The sequence below is a fragment of the Sorex araneus genome, chromosome 3 (genome assembly GCF_027595985.1).
Source record: "Sorex araneus isolate mSorAra2 chromosome 3, mSorAra2.pri, whole genome shotgun sequence".
Taxonomy (NCBI): Eukaryota; Metazoa; Chordata; class Mammalia; order Eulipotyphla; family Soricidae; genus Sorex; species Sorex araneus.
The window spans coordinates 98,827,757-98,848,341 of NC_073304.1; the positions used below are offsets into that span (position 1 = coordinate 98,827,757).

At 55.5% G+C, this 20,585-nt stretch overlaps 1 protein-coding gene across 1 annotated transcript; it reads left to right on the forward strand.

Annotated features, from left to right (window-relative positions):
* Nucleotides 1-46: 46 nt before the first annotated feature.
* SCAMP2 (secretory carrier membrane protein 2) lies at nucleotides 47-19,732 on the forward strand. Its single transcript, XM_004611743.2, has 9 exons — nucleotides 47-192; nucleotides 10,906-10,974; nucleotides 11,307-11,405; nucleotides 13,494-13,611; nucleotides 14,280-14,408; nucleotides 15,106-15,265; nucleotides 16,595-16,696; nucleotides 18,500-18,617; nucleotides 18,790-19,732. The coding sequence occupies exons 1-9, from the start codon at nucleotides 136-138 to the stop codon at nucleotides 18,922-18,924; spliced, it is 987 nt and encodes a 328-aa protein (XP_004611800.2). The 5' UTR covers nucleotides 47-135; the 3' UTR covers nucleotides 18,925-19,732.
* Nucleotides 19,733-20,585: the final 853 nt, after the last annotated feature.

The window sequence follows — 20,585 nt, forward strand, 5'->3', positions numbered from 1 at the left end:
CCTCCGGTCGCTGCGCCTGCGCCAGAACGGCCAATTCGTTCCCGGAAGTGGAGGCTGTGGCAGGCGAGCGCTGCTGGGTCTGAGCGCCTGGAGGCAGGAGCACTCGCGGAGCCTGCCCGTTGGCCGCCGATAGCCATGTCGTCCTTCGACACCAACCCCTTCGCGGACCCCGTGGACGTAAACCCCTTCCAGGTAAAGCCTCCTAACTCACAGCCTCTCCCCCCAGTGCCGAGGGCCGCCGCCCGGGCCTCTTTCGCCCGAGCCGAGAGACGTGGCGTAGGAGGAACGGGCTGCCTGCCCAATAGGGAGAGCGGGCTCTGAGCACCGGCCTATCGCTGCGTCGCGGGGGCGGGACCAGCAGCAGGTGGCAAGGCCGAGGGGGCGGGGTTCTGCAGCCTCGGAAGCGGAGGGGGCCCGTCTAACTTCGCGAAGCCCCCTCCGAAGGGACAGTTTTGTGGGAGGAGACGGGGGCAGACACCACCAGGGGCCCAGCATCTCTGAGGCTTCATCTGAGCGGGTGGGGGGAGTCCTGCGGAGGCACTTGCCTAAGTCCCTTAGGAGGTAGGGACCCCGACATCATGAGGAAGTGGCAGCCCCGAGCAGGATGGAGAAGTGGGGGGAAATCTCGAGCCCCAACAGGCTCGACTGGCCTGCAAAAGGGATAGGAGGACTCCAGAGATGGGTCGGGCGTGGAAGGACGGTCGTGGAGGGAGTGGCAAGAGAACCCGAGCTGAAAGGTGACCTTGTTAAGAATCCCACACCTGGCTCCGGGGTCTAGGAGGGTGTGGAATCACAGGGAGTGTTGGTGTGGGGGACTTGTGCACGCTGTCAGCTGGCCCCACCTTCCGAGCAAAACTGGAGGAGGAGAGCCAACACCAAAGTCTGTCTCCCTTTGCACTGAGAACGCACGAGCCAGGGCTGGTACTTCCTCCTGTTGCCAAAGCTCATCTTATGTCTACTTAAAACCAGTTTGTGGAGAGCTTGCTTGTTGCCCACTGGTGACATGTGGGGCTGAGGTCGCTGCTCTGTCAGGATGTCACCAGGAACCTGAGCTCGTCCTGCTTGTGTTCGAGTTTGGTTATTGGCGGCTTTCTAAAGTTTCCTGCCAGGGAAGGAAGGGAAGCCCTTGGAGGGACCCTCCCAGCTTCTCCCAGCTTGAATTTTCCCATCTTCAATTTCCGGAGGGTCAGAGTAGTGACTTATGGAGACCAGAAAGAAATAATTTCATGGATCAGGAAAGTGAAGGTTTGTTTCTTAGTTCTTTAGAATGTCAGGGAATTCTGAACACACATAACACACACACACACCCTGGCTTGAACACCCACCCTGGCTTACACACATCACTCACACACACACCCTGGCTTAAACACCCACCCTGGCTTACACACATCACACACACACACACACACACACACACACACACACACACACACACACACACACACACACACACACACACACACACACACACACACACACACACACACCCTCCCCCCCAGCTTAAACACACACACCCTGGCTTACACACCCAACTTCCAGCTTACTTTTATTGACACTCTTTGCAGAAACCTCCTCTTATCTGATGCACTCAGTCATCTGTATTAGTTCTGCAAATAAAGACTATTTGCATTGTTTCTACCAGTGTCTTCTGGTGATTGTTTTAACTCAAAACTGCTGTCTAATACTGGAGCTGGAGTGAGGATTGAGAGGCTTTTTCAGTGTGTAGGCTGTGTGCTGATTTGCCCTGTATTTCCTTAAATGTATTTTTCGCTCCTGTCAGAATCAGAGATAAGATGTTTAGTGCTGCCTGACAGCCAGAGGCAGGCAGCTGTCAAAAGGTGTGGGGAGCCTGGTCCCCGTGCTAACCGCGGGCAAGATAACTGGCCCGAATTGTGCCTTGAATTACTAGCAGCTTGGAAGTCTTCAACCACATCAGCAGTCCCAGAAATGACAGTGCGGACTCTGTGGAAGTCACTTCTGCATTCTAGCCAGATAGCCCGTCCATCGGGCAGCCCCAGGATGTGGCAGAACAGGAAGCAGCTGAAGTCCTGGCTATAACAGTATCTGGTGGAGGGGCCTGCACGGGCTGGAGGGCTTACTGACTACAATCCAGTTCCCCATACCCTGCAGTTTTCTTCTTGACACACAGCTGAGGGGAGAAGGGCTCACAGTTTGGCCATGGGACCCCAAACCCTCACTCCTGGAGCTGCCCTCTCCCCGGAATGGCAGAGTCTGCCTCTCTGCCTGCCAGGGCTGGCTCACTAGGAGGGGTCAGCCCTCGGGTGACTGGCTGAGAGGGCAGCTTCATTTACCCAGGGTGTTGGCGTGGCTGCAGGAGAGCAGCTCTTCAGCTGCGGTGGGCGTGGAAGCCCGGCGCCAGCCTTCCCAGAGGGGTTGAGACCACACTGGACACTCCGCATCCGTGGTGAAAGACTAGAACGGGACACAGTCTGGACATCTGTTCTGACCCTTCCATATGGAGATGGAGGAAGCAACAGCCCTTGGAGGTTGGGACGTGCCAGAGGCAGCAGGCAGGGCCCAGACCTGGCTCACAGCCCCGGGACAGCGCTGTCTGGGAGCCCACTGTTGGGATCAGGCGTGTGTGGTCTGCCGGGGTTATTTTAGGATAACCAAGGAAAGCACCCCCACTGACACCATTTTTTTTGGACAAGGGCTTTGGGCCATACCCAGGGTTCTCATTACAAGTGTTCTCTGTATTGGTGGAAGAAATAAATTAGCATTAGCCAGTCTACTTTTCCCGTGCACAGAGATGGAATATTAACAGATGGTGGTGTGCCAAGGATTGAACCCAGGATCTTCACACTTGTGATGCATATGCCCTGTCACTGAGCCATATCTCTGACTTGTATTCTGCTTTTTATTTTTATTTTATTTATTTGGGAGAAGGTCTGGCCATAACCAGCATGATTCAGGGGCTATTCCTGGCTCTGTGCATAGGGATCACTCTTGTTATGTTCCGAGAACTGTATATGGGGCTGAGTATGGAACAGGGGTCAGCTACATGCAAGCCTTGAGCCCTGTACTGTCTCCAGCCCCCATACTGTCTTTTTTTTTTTTTTTCCCTTTTGGGTCACACCTGGTGATGCACAGGGGTTACTCCTGGCTCTGCACTCAGGAATTACTCCTGGCGGTGCTCAGGGGACCATGTGGGATGCTGGGAATCGAACCCGGTTCAGCCGCATGCAAGGCAAATGCCCTACCCGCTGTGCTATCGCTCCAGCCCCCCGTACTGTCGTCTTAAGGCAACATCTTCTAAAGTGTTTGAGTCATACCAGTTCTGAAAGTCGGGTCTGTGGTCAGTCAAGGTCCAGGCGTGTAGTTCAAGGGTAAAGCACATTCCTTGCATGCATGAGACCTGGGTTTGATCCCTGACCGGCAAAAACATTTTTAAATGAAGAACAGAATCATTTCTTAGTCCATTTTCCGTGAAGATATACAAATCTTGTTAACCATAAAAACCCCAAATCTACAGTGTGACTTCCAGCCAACTTCCTTGTCTGTGTTCTTTGCCCCACCCCACCAGCCTGCCACCTCCATTCCATTTAGTGGCACGACTTTTATGACCTCCTCCTTGCACACGCTTCACTTCAGGATTATTAGAAAACTTCCTGCCCAGTAAGACCTGAGGCTGGAAAGTGAAGTCGCTCAGGTGCAGTCAGGGTTTGACCAACTCCTGGGAGGAAGCAGGAAACACCCACAGTGTGGTCCTTTGCACAACCTCCGTTGGCACTCCCCAACCCTGCTACCAACTGGGGTGTGTCTGCACTGCACACTCCTGGTATGTGGGTGCCTACTCAGGACTGAGTCCACCACGCTGCTCCCAAAGGTTCTCCGAAAGTCTGGACCATTTCCTGTCTTAGTGACCCCTCTTCAAACAAAGATGGGCCGGCTGATGCCAGGGCTGATTGGCTCCCAGGTGTCTGTGCCGGGTTATCCCACACAGAAGACCAGGGTCTTGAGGGCACCAGGACTGGTTGCAGGGCGTCTTGCCTTGTCTGTGAGCCGCCCCATCACATATGATCACTTGCACACGCTACCCCCTTGGAGCTAAAAACTAATCTCAGTGGGGAGGCTTTGAGATCCTGGGACTCCAGGCATCTCTCTCCTGGATATGGAGAAAGAGGTGGCCCAACCATGGTCAGACTTCAGCAGAATTACACCAAGTCTCTGTGCTGTGCCTTTTGCCGGGAAGGTGGCTGCTGTGGGCAGGAATGCCCAGCATCCCAGACCTACCAAGGCCCTAGGCAAAACTTTCCTGAGACAGGAGCATCATCTCGTGAGATCTGAAAACAGCGGGAGGTTCTTGCTGCTTACTCAGATTGAGTAGGGTGTGGCCCGGACAGCAGGACCTCTCGAGTCCCTGCCACCTCCCCGTGGCCCCTGCTGCTCCTCAGCCTTGGCCAGGGCTTGGTTCACTGGGCCTGTGGGAGCCTCTGATGTGCAGGAGCATTGCCTCCCCCCATACCCAGTCAAGGGGTCCCCTCCGTGGCGCGGTGAGCATGGTCAGAGTGGGTCGCCTGGGCAGTTGGTGCTGAAGTGGACAGGATGGGAGCCAGGTCAGTGAGAGGAGAGTTTCAGGACAGGAGCCCAAAGAATGGAGAGTTGCTGCTGTGAGTGCCATCACCACAGCCACCCGCTGCTCCCCACCGAGACCCCAGACTCGCTTGGGACTCTCAGCTTCGTGCGCATCTGCCCCTTGGGACCCTTGTTTGGCAAGTTTCTCTGAGAGTCTACTTTCTTGCCTATTTTTTGGGTTAATTTTTTGGGGGGCCACACCTGGCTGTGCTCAGGAGTCACTCTTGGCTGACCCCAGAGACCCAAGTGGTGCCAGGATGGAACCTGGCCCACAGGTGTGCGGGCAAGGGGCCATCCATGATCCCGTTCCTGTTTCTTCTCCACTGGAACATGAGGGCCTTGTCACTGCCTGGCTTGTATGTTTCAGGATATCCTGGAATTCAGTTTGTTTGGGGTTGTTGTTTGATTTTGTTTTGTTTCATTGGTCACACCTGGTGGTGCTCAGGGCTTACTCCTTAGCTCTGCACTCAGGTATCACTCTTGGTGGGGCGTGGAGGACCATTGAGGTCCCGGGGACTGAGCTTGGTGGACCATGTGTCAGGCAGGTACCCAGTACTATTACTTTGGCTTGGGACTCAGTTCTTGTGGGGGGGTTGGAGGACACCGGCAATGCTCAGGGCTTATTCCTGGCACTATGCTCAGAAGTTACTCCTGGCAAGCTTGGGGATCATGTAGGATACCGGAGATTGAACCCGGGCCTGCCGTGTGCAAAGCAAGCACCTCACCTATCGCTCTGGCCCTGTAGTTGGTCTCTTGAGCTCACCTTGTACAATAGAGACTTCTAGCACTTCTCTGGCCCCACAGCACTCACTCACCTGTGGTCTCCGCTCAGGACTCGCCCGTCACCTTTCCTGCACTGCACACCATTATTTCAGCTTCCCAGCCATCCCCACCAGGCCCTTTCTCTGGGCCTCCCCGGCTGACTCAGTGTCTTCTCAGATCCTTCCCTGCTCCCACACACCCATTCCTGAAAAACCCGTTCCCTTCTTCCATGGTCTTTTACCTGCTTCTTTCCTTTCCTTTCCTTTCCTTTCCTTTTCTTTTCTTTTCTTTTCCTTTCTTTCCTTTTCATTTCTTTTTTTTTTTTTTTTTTTGGACCGATGCTGGGGACCAAACCCAGGAACAGACAGATGCTGGCTTCTGAGCCACATCCCCAGCCCCTCAGGATCACTTACCGTAAAGGCCCCTGGTGGCACTATTGACCCTTCACTCAGTCCCTCCCAGTCTCTCCAGAGCCTCCCACTGTTCTCTGACCACCTGTAATTATCCTTTCTGTGTCTGTATTTCGATGGTGCCCTGTATGTGCTCTAGCCCCGGCCTTACGGTGTTACTTTGGGGTCCACATCCAGCGGTGCTTAGGGCTTGCTCCTGGGGTCCTACGTGGTCCACCCAGGTTGGCTCTGTGCTTTAACCCCAATACTATCACTCGGTCCCACAGTGTTTTTAAAGGATTCTGTTCTTACAGGCGAGTGGGGAGAGGGTGCAGACAGAGAGATGGTACAGGTTAAAGTGCTGACTTTGCCCGGGGCCTTTCTCGTTCTGTCCCTGGCAGGCACCGCCCCTGGTCCCCTGAGCATCACCAGGAGTGACCCCTGAGTACAGAGCTAGGACTAAGGCCTTTGTGTGCCAAGGTATGACTCAAAAATAAATAGTCCTTCCTTCCTCCTTCCCTCCCTCCCCACACCAAGTAGTGCTCAGGGACTACTCCTGACTTAATGATCAAACCTGGGCCTCTTCACAAAAAGCTTTCAGCTCTAGCCCAAGTGTGTTGGGATTGTTTGTGGGTTTTTTTTTTTTTTTTGGTTTGCTTATTTTGCCTTTAAAAGTCTATTAAAGGGCTGGAGCGATAGCACAGCCGGTAGGGCATTTGCCTTCCACGCGCCGACCCGGGTTCAATTCCCAGCATCCCATATGGTCCCCCGAGCACCACCAGGAGTTATTCCTGAGTGCAGAGCCAGGAGTAACCCCTGTGCATCGCTGGGTGTGACCCAAAAAAAGCAAAAAAAAAAAAAAAAAGTCTATTAAAACCATCAAGTTCAAGTTCAGCTAACTTATCTCCTGAGGATCCATCCAGATGCCTTTCAGATAGTTGAGTAGCATGGTTGCTACTATGCCCTGGATAATTCTCCGTAGACAAAGGGAAGTTCTGTCTCTGTGTAAAACTCCTTGTTCCTGTCTGTAGCCAGCCTCGCTCTTCCTATGGGTGTGTTCTTTATGTGGTTCTTGCCTCTCCTTTCAGTCCTAGCTAAATTTTTCCCAACTCTCAGTTCCCAGCTCTCGGGTTCAGCAGAGCCTGTCTCTGGCTGTCTTGGCCTCTTGACTGTGCTGCCTCCACCTGGTCAGGCATTGTCTCTTGTAAGGGCCAGCCTGTGGCTTTTCCTTGGTGCCCTGCCCTGTGCTGGGTAGGGCTGGTTTGTGTAGGGAGCGAACAGATGAACTGGAAGGAAATGGCGAGTGTCTGAGTCTGTGAGGACAGGAAGGAGTGTTGAAAGGAGTCTTGGCAGCCTCAAGTGCCAGGCCAGGTCCTTTGAAAGCCATTTTTCTAGAGGGTTCTAGACATCACTACAGTGACATCCACAGCTCCCTTTAGAAATAAATGTCAAGGGGTTGGCGTGATATGGGATGCTGGTTCGATCCCCCGAGCACTACAGGAGTTATTCCTGAGTGCAGAGCCAGGAATAACCCCTGAGCATCACTGGGTGTGGCCTAAAAATAAAAATAAAAGTTGAGGGGTACAAAGCCAGGAGTACGCCCTGAGCACTGCCGGGTGTGGCATAAAAATCTGAAAATAAAATAAAACAAATGTTGAGGGCTTGGGGAGATATTTCACGTGGCAGAACACATCCCTCGGCTGTGCAGGCTTCTGAGTTTGAGCCCAGCATCATGGGCTAACACTGAATGGTGGTGCCCAGAGGACTGTGTCCATGGTCCTTGAGCACTGTTCCAGGAGTAGCCCGCAGCATTGTTGGTCATGGTCCCAAAACAGAATTTTAAAGTGTGTGTGTATTGGGACTGAAGCGATAGCACAGCGAATAGGGCATTTGCCTTGCACGCAGCCGACCTGGGTTCAGTTCCCAGTATCCCATATGGTCCCCTGAGCACGACCAGAAGGAGTATTACCCCTGTGCATCACTGGGTGTGACCCAAAAAGCAAAAAAATAAAGTGTGTGTGTATGTTTTTGTTTGCTTTTTTTTCCTTTTGTGGAGGGAACCAATCCAGCAGAGCTGGGGTGCTGGGTGCCCTGGGGTCCCTACTGGTAGAACTGGACTGGTGAAGTGTCACAGATGGAACCCAGGCTTTTCATGCCAACTGTGGACAGCGGAAGGGTAGCAGCCACACCCTGATGGTCTGGGTGTGTCCCCACACTGTGTGACTGTTTGCTGAGTGACCAGAGCTCAGCTGTGACACTCTCTGTGATGGAGTTGGCAGAGGGCCTGAGCCGCCCTCCTCCTTGGAGTCTGGGGAGAAGCGGGAGGAGAAGGCGCTAGGAGTGGGGGGGAGGGAGAGGAGGAGGGTATTAGGTTTCTTCTTTGAGGAGGTGAAACTGAGCTCTTCCCTGCCTCTGAAACCTTGCTGACCCACTTTGAGCCAGCCAGCGCCCTGCAGCTGCTCTTGTATTCCCACTGCCACCGGAACCCCAGCCCTCTTCGGCCAGCTGTGTGGTCCTCAAGGCCCCACCTGTGGCCTGCCTGGGGATTTCCTCCACGGGAATCTGCTCTCGGAAGTCCGGAGGCAAAGGCACAGAAGCAGCCGCCTGGTCACATGGCCCTTGTCAGGGATGTCAGGCCTCCTTCCAGGTGTTGGGTCGAGCCCGCCCCTGTCTGCCACTGCATCGTGTCTGGGGACAGACCTAGACTCGGAGTGGGGCTCAGCCCTCTCCGATGCAGCAGCACACCCCTTGGCACTCTGTCCTGGGACAGGAGCCTTCCGGGTGGGGAATGCCACATTGTACCTCCTGGGGAGGCGAGGAGGGCCGCAGAGGGCAAGGCCAGACATCACCCGCAGTGACCAAGCATCACCCTGAGTGATCCCAAGGCCCCTGAGCCCCAATGGCTGTGGCCACTTTAAAAATTAAAGAGACTTGGGGCTGGAGCGATAGCACAGCGGGTAGGGCATTTGCCTTGCACGCGGCCGACCCGGGTTCTAATCCCAGCATCACATATGGTCCCCTGAGCACCACCAAGGGTAATTCCTGAGTGAAGAGCCAGGAGTAACCCCTGTGCATTGCCGGGTGTGACCCAAAAACCAAAAAAAAAAAAAAAAATTAGAGAGACTTGGGGTCGGAGTGGTAGTACAGTGGGAAGGGGACTTATCTTTAAAAGTATGCCGAGTTCCCCCTGCGTACCACTTGTTGTGCCCCCAAACAAAGACACAAAGTCAAAAATTAGTTTTATATAGCACTACCTATTGTATGATGTTTTAGCTATGTATCTAATAATATTCAATAATTCTATTCTAGCCTAAATAATGTCCTATTAATGTTTTATAACATGGAAACTAAGGGACCATGCTATAAATATATTGCAACTGTGGTAAAGAATGTTTTTAATCCAAATGCAATAAAAATCTTGATTAAAGAAGTTACTAAATTTGTTGAGAAAGATGAATCATTTTAATGATGATTAAAATAATTAAACTCTGATGAGAAAATTAGAATTCCTTGATAGCAATGTATAGGTAAAAATTTCAAACTGGTGTTCTACTTTGGATATTCAGTGAGGGAAAGTACAAATGAAATTAATAAAATTTGGTTGCCTAGGAAATTTTCATATGGAAATAATACTCTACAATGAAAATAAGGGGAGAGGTTTAATACCTCTTTGAACTATAAATATTTGAAAATTAATATTTTGTCTTGTTAAAATTGGACTGGAGCGATAGCACAGCGGGTAGGGCATTTGCCTTGCACGTGGCTGACCTGGGTTCGATTCCTCTGTCCCTCTCGGAGAGTCTGGCCAGCTACTGAGAGTATCCCACCCACATGGCAGAGGCCGGCAAGCTACCCGTGGGGTATTCAAAACCGGTAAGAAGGAGTCTCACAATGGAGACATTACTGGTGCCCGCTCGAGCAAATCGATGAACAACGGGACGATAGTGCTACAGTGCTATCTTTATAAGTAGTACATGATGATTCATTACATTCAGTATTCCAAAACCAATTCCACCACTATTGTACCTTCCCACCACTATTATTTACAGTTTTCCCAACCACCCCTCAAGCCTGCCCTTATAGCGAGCCCTGAATAATTTATTTTGTATTGATTGTTTTAAATAACTCGCTAAAAATGATAAACAAAAATATTTCCTTAGAAGGAAGTGTGTGACTATTGTATCTCACCATGAACTCACAATGCCCCTGTATAAGAGGTTACTTACATGTTACAGGTTAAGCCTTATGCGTTCATATTCTCTTAATCGAGATTGGGTGCCTTCTGCTTTACTGTGTGCTGTGCGACTCCTGGTTATCAGTGGTGTAGAGTGTGAGATGTCACACGGGTCGTGTGCCTAGGGCACTTGTCTTGGCACACGTTCAACCCAAGTGCCATCCCTGGCACCCCACTGCGCATTGAGTGATCTTGAGTGCAGAGTCATGAGTAAGTTCTGAGCACCACCAGGAGTGAGCCAGAACCATATACATGCAATGATAATACAAATAAAAGAGGCAGAGTGCAGGGAGGCTGCTTGGGCGAAGATGGCAGGTCCCTGGCTGCCAGCTGAGATCCGCTGGGAGGGGAACTGAGGAGCCCAGGAGTGGCTGTGTTCCGAGCACGTTGTTGCATGTATTTGAAAAGGGTCCAGAAAGGAAAATAAGCCACCAGCGTTTTCTGGCCTTTCAGTGGACACTCAGCCTCCTTCCTAGCAGGTGTGTCTGATGGCATCAAGTTAGTCCTGGCAGCCGGCAGCTGCTTTCAAGGATCCTTTAAGAGAAATCAAAGGAATCCGTGCTGCCTGTAAAACAGAAAAGCAGCACCAAGTTCCCCAAGCCTTCACACACACCCCTTCTTCCCCCGCCCACTTTGAAAAACGGAGCTCAGGAGCCCGCTTTCTGGAGATAAAAGCATAGGTTTCATCCGGAATGCCCCTTCCTTTCCAAAAAGGGGAAGGAGCGAGCAGCCCACTGCAGCCTGGGCCGGCACACACAGGACCTTCCTCGGAGGCTCCCTAGGGCACTGGGGGAGATGCCAGCAGCCCCCAGTGAGCACCCTCATGAGCACCCTCATCCCTGGCGTCACTGCTAGGCCTGGGGTGGGCCGGCTGAGCTGACCGGTTCTCTGCTTCCCAGCTGATGGCTCTTTTCACCTCCCCAGGATCCATCTGTGACCCAGCTGACCAGTGCCCCGCAGGGCGGCCTCTCGGAATTCAACCCTTTCTCCGAGGTGGGTGAGCACCCCCTTCTCATGAGTTCTCTCTCCGAGGGCAGGCCCGGGGTCTCTGCAAGGCTGCAGTCCCCAAAGGGATGGTTCTCTTGTGAACTGGGGTGAGGAGTTAAGGACAGGAGGTCATTGATTCTCCCCTTGGGCCCTCCCTGAAGAGGGCAGGTGATACCCACAGCTCTGGGTCCAGTAAGCCAGTGGTGCCGGCACACCTGGACTGGCTGGCCCAGAGCTGCAGAGGGAGCCCAGAAGGTGGGCTGTCATTCACCTGCTGCCACATGGCCCACCAGGGTGCCTGTGCGCATTCACTTCCCTCCTTTCTCTGCCCCTTGCAGACAAATGCAGCAACAACGGTTCCTGTCACGCAGCTCCCTGGACCCTCTCAGCCCGCTGTGCTCCAGCCCTCTGTGGAGCCGACCCAGCCAAGCCCCCAGGTACCGTTGGGAAACTGCCCTTTGGCACCTTTGGCACCTCCTATCCGGAGAGGGAAACGCCCCTAATGGTTGAAGCCTGAGCTGGGGGAGAGAGGGCATGAGGGGCACAGAGCCTTGTAAACCCTGGTGCTCCTTCAGGGCCCCCCTTGCTCATCTCTTTGGAGCTGAAGTGAAACTTACAGAGTGGAAGGTCCCAGCCCCAGCCCACTAGCACACCAAAAGTTAGCCTGGGCCTGTGCTCTTCAGAGCAGGCTTGCCTCTGCTGTGCCAGTTCAAGTCCCAGCTGGGGCCTTTGGTTTATTCTTTCAGACCCCAGGATCTAGCCACCTACCCACCTGTCTATATTCCTACCCACCCACCCACCCACCCACTCACTGACCTCTTTTCCCATTTATCCATCCATCCATTCACCTATCCACCCACCCACTTGTCTATCTATCCCTTACTCATCCATCCCTCCGCCCATTCTTCTGTTCATCCATCATCACTTGCATCATCCATCATCCATCCACCCATCCATCCATCCATCCATCCATCCGTCCACCCATCTATCCATATACCCATCCATCTGTCCGTCCACCCATCTATCCATATACCCATCCATCTGTCCGTCCACCCATCTATCCATATACCCATCCATCTGTCCGTCCACCCATCTATCCATATACCCATCCATCCATCCGTCCACCCATCTATCCATATACCCATCCATCCATCCGTCCACCCATCCATATACCCATCCATCGTCCTTCCACCCATCTATCCATATACCTATCCATCCCTCCATCCGCCCATCCATCCATCCACTTACCCACCCACCCATTTGTCAGTCCACCCACCCATCCACTTACCCACCCATCCAGCCACCCACCTATCCTCCTACCCATACGCTTTTCTGTCTAACCCCTTCACCAGACACTCGGGGTTTTATCCACACTGCTCTCCACCACCGCATTGCCTTGCCCCCGTACCTTCCTGGCCCCGCAGGCGCATGACCACAGTGGAGTTGTATATTACAGCATCTTAGACAGGCAAGCAAATTCTTGCCTATCTGATTCCTGGCAGTGAGCGAGCTCTCGGAGAGGCAGAGGCTGCTGGGAGGAGATAGTATTCTCAGAGACAGCTCCATGCAAAAGCATATGAAGGTAGGCAGAACTGCAGCGAGAACCAGCACCTGGTGCCTACGCTACATCAGCCCTCTAGGGTGTCCCAGGCGGCTCCCACCAAGGGTCTGTGATGAGACTATGTGCCCGGGCCTGCTCTGGACGTGTTATTCCTCTTGGGCCCCTCCCGGGGCCATAGGGCTCTGTGGAGGTGAGGCGAGCTTCTGGGCAGCAGCCTTTCTTACTCGGCTCGGGCTGGGCCCAAGTTCAGCTGAAGTCCTAGCCTTGGGCAGTGCAGGCTGAGCCCCTCAGTGTGGTAGATAGTGTAGTCAGTCCTGGGGCCACCTCTGCCCCAGTGCTGGGTCTTCCTTCTGGAGGGTCCCGTGGCTCTTTGGAGAAGTTGGTCTGCAGATGTGTGTATAGGCCTGGCCCCAAGAGCAGGACCCCTGGGTGCAAGGCTGGCCCAGACCAAGCTCTGCCCAGCCTCAGCGGTGCTCCCAGTGCCCACCCAGAGCCCTGCTCTGCCTGGGGAAGCTCGGACTCTGCAGCTTGAGGGGCTGTCCTGGTGCATCTGCCACAGTGCCGGTGCGCCCTGGGACCCAATCCCCTGATGTTCCAGTCTAGCCGGTCCACTCTCCCCACTCGGTGCTCGCAAGTCATCTCATCCACATCTTCAGACTCTTCTGTGAGGCATTGGGTTTCTGTCTGGCCGACTCTCCCGGGAGCTCCCGCTTTGCCCTTAGCCCACCTCCCCACCCCCAAACTCCGCCAGGTCTCTGGCTGTGCCATCTCCGGTGCAGAGGTAAAGGAGAAACAGGTCCTGGTCCAGCTGAGGGTCCAGCAGTGCTGTCAAGACAGAAGGACACAAGTCCCCTTGGTCTCCTGTGGTGGTTTCCAGTCCCCCAGACCCAGGGATCTGGGACGCCGCACTGGGGCAGGACCCCTCTGACTTCCCTCTGGTCTCGTGTCTGGCCACCCCCTGCAGGCTGTGGCCTCCGCGGCCCAGGCCAGCCTGCTGCGGCAGCAGGAGGAGCTGGACAGGAAGGCAGCTGAGCTGGAGCGGAAGGAGCGGGAGCTGCAGAACACGGCGGCCAGCCTGCACGGTGAGGGCCGGCTCGGGGGCGAGGAAGACAGAGGGTGAGGGGGCCAGCAGCACCTTCCGCATGGCCGTGGGACCGGGCACGGGGGGTCCTAGACCCGGGATTCCTCACTCCTGAGAATGACCCCTGATACCACAGACACACTTGGGAGCCAGGGATGGAGATGCCACCCAGGGGCTGCAGTTCTTGCTCTGCATGTGGGGGGCCCGGATTCTATCTCCAGCCCCGCATGGTCCCCCGAGCAGCACAGGATGTGGCCCTCAAACAAAGCAAAGCAAAAATTATCACATAGAGGCCTCAGAGCGTAGGTCAGCGGTCGGATGCAGGCCTTGCGTGTGACAGGCTCTGGGCTCACTCCCTGGCACTGCTCCACCAACTGCCTTCCCCAGCACAGCTGCAAAGTGTGGGAGCCCTCACCCCACCCCACAGCTGTCACGTCGGCTGTGTCTTTCCCAGCATACTCAGAATGGATTCTCTTGGCATGAGTGTCTGGGGGAGTCTCTTCCTGACCCATCACCCTTGCCCAGCTCAGCCCCAAAGACCCTGAGCCCCCAGTTACTGTCATCCCTCAGGGCGCCTTGGTTAGGCCCGTGACCTGGCCCACTTGTGCCCTTGGCCCCTGGCCATGCTACTGCCCAGGCTGGCCTTACCTGTTTTTCCTTCCCACACAGTGAGGGAGAACAACTGGCCCCCCCTGCCCTCCTGGTGCCCGGTCAAGCCCTGCTTCTACCAGGACTTCTCCACAGAGATCCCGGCCGACTACCAGCGCATCTGCAAGATGCTTTACTATCTCTGGATGCGTGAGTCCCGCAGGCGCTCCCCAGGAGTGGGCAGCCAGGGTGGGCACTGTCCGGGCTCAGGCTGCTTCCCCCAGTGCACGTACATGCCCACACCTGTCTGCAGGGCTGGTGTGGGGGACCCGCAGCCCCCATGACTGGCCGTCTCCCTGCCCTGGGTTCTCTGCAGAGGGCAGGGCAGCCCGGGTCAGGGGAGGGGAGGAGTTCCTGCGGAGCTGATGGCACTAACGGGCCTCTGAGGTGAGGTCCCAGCACTGCCCTCTCGGTGTGGGACCATGAGGATGGAAGGCTTGGGGGTCGGGGCTAGAGAGGGGAGGGAGGTGAGGTGTCTGCTGGGTTCAGCTGTGGCAGCCACAGCCCTGATTCAAATTCTGGCACTGCGTGTCATCCCCAGGGCACTGCCAGGTGTGCCCCCAAACTCCCACTCCGGAAACAGCTCCGGGTCCCCTGTGGGCCCCCCAGGGCCAGGGAGGAGCTATCCAGGGCAGGAACACGATTCCGAGGCCCTGCCCCGGCATGTGCTGTCAGCCCTGGAACTAAGCCGGGCCCTGGCTTGGAGGCACCCCAAAGCCAGGGTTGGGCGCTCCCTGCCAAGGTAGCGAGCAGGCAAGGGGTGAGCCCAGCGCCGTCCACTCTGCGGGGCTTGCGTGGAGGGACGCCACTGGCCTCTGCGCCAGCCCAGCCCACTTTCTGTCCCCAGTGCACTCGGTGACTCTGTTTCTGAACCTCCTCGCCTGCCTCGCCTGGTTCTTGGTGGACACCAGCAAGGGGGTCGACTTTGGCCTCTCGATCCTGTGGTTTCTCATCTTCACCCCCTGTGCCTTCCTGTGTTGGTACCGACCCATCTACAAGGCCTTCAGGTGAGTGGGGATCAGGATCTGGCCACGGGCCAAACCCCCAGGGGCCCCATCCAAGTGTCTGCTGGGCTCTTCCCTGTTCATCCCTGAGGGGGTGGGTGAACCGCCCTTTTCCTCCCCTCTTGGGCTTGAGGTCTGCTCTGGGAGTGGGCACAGGAGATGGTCGGATATGTCCGCGATGGTCCGAGCTCTGAGCTGTCCCTCAGTGGCAGAATTTGACTGGTGACCTAGACTAGAAACCAAAGTATTTTATTTTAGTTCATGTTTGTCTGTGGTGCTGGGGAGTGATTCCGGGTTTCCAGCATGGCAGGCATGTGCTTCCCCTCTGAGACACATCTCTGACTCTAGTGTTTTGGGTTTTTGCTACACTCAGCTTGTCTGAGGGATCCTGTGGGGCCAGGGCTGGAGCCTGAAGCTTCCCCAAGTATGTGCTCAGTCCTGGCAGCCTCTCCCGCCTGATGCTGTGAACGTCAGTGGGTCTCTCACAGACCCCTTGGGCCTTGGGAGTTAGTTGTGCCTCAGCATTAATGCTCCCAGGAAGAGGCCACAGCTGGACCCTGTGACCACATCACAGGCAGGCCTGCACCCCAAGTTAGCCCTCAGGAGTGCGGTGCATCGATAGCACAGCGGGTAGGGCGTTTGCCTTGCACGCGGCCGACCCGGGTTCGATCCCCGGCATCCCATATGGTCCCCCAAGCACTGCCAGGAGTAATTCCTGAGTGCAAAACCAGGAGTAACCCCTGAGCATCGCTGGGTGTGACCCAAAAAGCAAAAAAAAAAAAAAAAAGTAAAAAGGAGTGCGGTGCAGAGATGGAGGTGCTCATGGCACTGGTTTTGTCCTGCGTCCCTTAAACCTCAGTATGTTTTCTGTCACCTAGGCCCGTGGTCTTAGTAATAATTTTAAAAGGCTCTGACTCAGATTGTCTTGCCTGTTATGAGTGTAGATAAGTGCCGAGGAGACAGGACATGTGTCGAACACCTTTATCATTTGTGCAAGGATGGGCTCAGACATTGGCCCCAGGCTGGGGATGTGGCTCGGGGTAGAGCCCCATACTCAGCACCACGTGATGCTTCCAACATTTTCCTCTGCCCCCAGTACCAGGGGTCCCCGTGGTGGCCCCCAGCATTGCCAGGTGACCCCCCCACACCAGAAATATTGGCCCCTTCCATTGTGGGGCAGAGCAGGGAAGTCCTTTACACTATGGCTGTGGGTGTCTGGGCCTGCGCGCGTGGGGTGAGTGGCTGGTCCCCGGACACGTGCTCTGTCCTACCTCCAGGGCAGGAGAGTCTCTCCCGAGCCCCCTTGTGACTTCTGTCTCCCTCTCTCCACAGGTCCGACAACTCCTTCAGCTTCTTTGTGTTCTTTTTCATATTTTTTTGTCAGATAGGCATCTATATCATCCAGTTGGTCGGCATCCCTGGCCTGGGGGACAGGTGAGGCCCGGGCTGTGCTCAGGGAATGCAGCTTCGGTGGGGCCGGGAGTGGGGCTCCCGCAGGGCAGGGCAGGGGCTCTGACCCGGGGCCGCTGCTCTCTTCCCTCTGGGGCGGTGGGTGAACGCAGCCTCAGCCCTCTGCTGCCCCGCGTGGGACAGTGCCTCTCCCGTTCCTCACATCCTTCTAGAGGCAGCTGCTCCTGGCTCAGATGGGCCCTGGGGTCGGGGCCGCTGCAGGGGCTGCCTTGGCCTTTGCAGACCTTCCCAAGCTGTGGCTTTTTCAGAGGCACCTGTGCTTCATGCGGGGAGTATTAGTACAGCTTCTAGGGTGTTTGTTTGCCTTGCACATGGCCGACCCAGGATCAATCCCTGGCACCCCATACAGTCCCCTGAATCTGCCAGGAGTGATCTCTGAGCGCACAGCCAGGAATAAGCCCTGATCACTGCTGGTGTGATCCAAAGTAATACCACCAAAAATAACATCTTATTTTTCACATAGACAGTTCAGCTCATATTTGCCATTCACATGATCCAGTTCAGTACATTCATAGTGCTTGGAGTCATATTCCTGACTGGGACAGCTAAAGGTTTGAGGGCAAACTAGGTGCTGCTCAGGGCTTGCTCCCAACCCAGTGCTCAAGGATCACTGGCTGATGATGCAGGGGAGAAAGGGACTCCCGTACACAGATCCTGCGTACTAGCCCTAGTGCTCTCAGACCCTCAGGACCGTTCCCTCTCTGCAGAGGGGAAGCGTGTTCCGCTGTCTGCTCAGCAGCCCTTAGTATTCCGCGTCTCCATTCTGTCTCTTCCAGCAGCCTATGGCGTTCTGCGTGTGATTTACCTGTTCTAGGTTATTCTAGATGTTTCCTACAAGTGGAGTCAGTACAGCCTTTGCCTTTTTGTATCTGGCTTCTTGAATTTGGTGTAATATTTTCAAGATTCACCTGCGTTGTACCTTCTCTTGTGTTTCCTCCCCACTTTCTTTGGGCCACACCCAACAGTGCTCCAGGCTTACTCCTGGTTCTGCACTCAGGGATCACTCCTGGTGGTGCTTGTAGGACCATGAGGGTTCCCGGTTTGACTGCCTGCAATACAAGCTCCCTGCCCTCTGTGTTACCTTTCTGGCTCCTGATTTGGATTTTCTTTTGGGGGAGGGTTTCTGGCCACCCCAGGGCATGCTCAGGGGCTACTTCTGGTGGCTCGGGGAACCCCCTACGTGATGCCAGAAACAAACCAGGGTTGACCATGTGCAGGCAAGAATCTTCCTCCAGTACTGTCTCTCCGGCCCCAGTTTGTTTTGTTTCGTTTTGTTTCACACAATACCTGGCAAGGCTTTTGAGTCTCACTCCTGTTTCTGTGCTCTTGAGAGGGTGCTTGGGACCCTCTCCAAGGCCGGGGATCAAACCTGGTTGGCCATATGCATGGCAAGCACCTTAACAGCTGGATGACTTCTCTGGCCTCCATTTATTTTTTAAGTAAAATAGCTTAATTTAGGAATACAACAGGAGAGAAAGAGAGCCATGTAGAGGTGGAGAATGGACACCCCAGACTGCACTCGTGACTTGAGAATGGCCCGGGTGGGGCATGTTTGAGACCTGCAGCAGGGGGCGGTGGGGGCTTCCCGAGGCAGCCCATTTTCCACGCACCCGAACCCAGAAATGAAGCGGACCCAGGTTCCTGCAGGCAGAGCAGGGCGCTCACAGCCCCTGAAGCCCTGACCTTCAGGGGTGTGGGGGTGTGGGCCCAGGAGAAGACCCCTCCTGGGGGCTGCGCCCACTCCGCCCTCTTCCCCTGTCCTTGCAGTGGTTGGATCGCAGCCCTGTCCATCGTGAAGGAGGACCTGGCCGTGTCCATCATCATGATGGTGGTGGCCAGCTTCTTCACCCTCTGCGCCGTGCTCTCGCTCTTCCTGCTGAAGCGGGTGAGTGGTGCCGTCCGAGGCAACTCCTGCCCTGGTCCCCCCCACGTCCAGCGGGCTTTCCCCAAGGCTCTGGGTGGGCGGTCAGGCAGGGTGTGAGGGTCCCGGCTGACCTTGAGGGGGGCAGGTTGCCAGGGGGGCTCCTCTCACTTCGTTCCCCACCCCCCACCCCCAGGTGCACTCGCTGTACCGCAGGACGGGGGCCAGCTTCCAGCAGGCCCAGGAGGAGTTCTCGCAGGGCATCTTCAGCAGCAGGACCTTCCGCAGCACCGCCTCGTCAGCTGCCCGGGGCGCCTTCCAGGGGAACTAGGCCTTTGGGGCGCCTCCCCCAGCCTCCTCGCCTGCCTTCTGAGCTGCACTTTCCATGGGTGCCTTAAGCAGGGGTGCAGCCCGGCACAGACCCCGGGTGGATCTGGCCGTGGCTCCTGCTCCTTCCTCAGCTGCCTCTCCCTTCTGCCCAGGGGGACGGGAGGGAGGGCCTGGCACTTGTCTTCCACAAGAGAGAAGGAAAGGAACAAAGCTGTCTTTCCTCCTCTGGTGGCAGTTCGGTCTGGTAGGGTCCTTTTGTCTCTCTGAAAGCAATGGGGCTAAGCTCCCCCCAGTACACACATGTGCGCGCGCACACACACATGCACACATGCACATACACACGCACATATTCAGATCCCTGGTTGACCTGGGCCCACCCAGCCGGTGTTTTCTTTCTGTTGATTTTGGGGACACGCCTGGCAGCGGTGCTCAGGGGCTACTCCCAGTGGTGCTTGGGGACCACGCAGTGCCGAGGGCCAGACCCAGGCTTCCCACAGCTGTGCTCCAGGCCTTGGAGCTCTTGGAGTTTTCTTTTCGCCCAGGTCTTGGGACTGTGCTCCTTGCCCAGCTGGTCTGGCCTCACCTAAATTTGACTGCACAGACCCAGCCTGTGGTATCAGAGGTGGCCCCACTTCCTGCCCTGCCTGGAAGGATGTGCGGGAAGGGCATCCCTTTAGAAGAGCCGTCGTGGGCCTGTGGCCAACTCTGTCTCCATGTCACCCTCTCCGTCTCCAGGCTCACGCTGGTCCCCCAGGCGCTTCCCTGTCTGTGTTTCTTACACACAGACTTGGAGCCCCCACAGGCCCTCCCCTATCCCCAGTGGGCAGAGCCTATACTTGCTGGGCCCTCCCTGAGCCCCCCCACCCTTCCCTCCATAGACTAACTGAATGTGCAATGGGGTCTTTTGGGATTGTAGGGGAGGGAGGGTAGGCAGATTGTTGTCTGTCGTCTGTTGTCTTACACAGCCTTTGACAGCCTTCTCGAAAGGTGAGGTCTGACCTGGGGTGGTTGGTTTGGCCCATTTCCTTGCGTCCTGGAGGTGCGGACTGTCATTTGTCTGGCCGAGGGTGCCCTCTCTGCCCATTACCTAGCTTGCATGAGGCATCAGGACACGGGAGTCAGTCCAGAAGTACTTCCTTTAGCTGGGACTGATGGCCCCCCCCCACTTCCTGAGGGCCCCAGGCTAGTCCTCCAGGCCCCACTCAGTTGAGTCTAGGGTCCCCCAGAGGCTGTTACTGCCATGTGGGGTTCCCATCCCGTCTTCCAAAAACCATGAGGGCTTCTCAAAAAGCCGGCCAGCCACCTCTCTCCCGGGCTCCAGACCTTCAGGGCTGCTGGTCCGCCCGCCCTGAGCCACTGAAGGTGAACGGCAGTGACCAAGGGTTTATAAATCCTTTCTGGTGTTCTCCATGTACAAATGTATATGTTATGTCTCAATATTTGTGCTTAAATAAAGACATTTTAGACACAGTTGTCCAGAGTCTGGTCTACTTGGGCGAACATGGGTGGACCATGGGAGAGGGGCAGGGGACGTGGTGACAAGGAGCAGCCACTGTTAGGGAACACTGGAGATACTGTATCTGACACCCCCTTCCCGGCTGCTCAGTGACTCGGCCTTAACCCAGCACCGGAAAACAACCTGGCTGCTTAAAAACGCCTTGT

Bases quoted from the DNA above. Each gene is read 5' to 3' on its own strand.
- SCAMP2 (XM_004611743.2), top strand. From the start codon at position 136: ATGTCGTCCTTCGACACCAACCCCTTCGCGGACCCCGTGGACGTAAAC. The intron at 11,406-13,493 runs GTACCGTTGGGA...CACCCCCTGCAG, and splicing joins CGACCCAGCCAAGCCCCCAG to GCTGTGGCCTCCGCGGCCCA. The intron at 18,618-18,789 runs GTGAGTGGTGCC...CCCCACCCCCAG, and splicing joins CGCTCTTCCTGCTGAAGCGG to GTGCACTCGCTGTACCGCAG.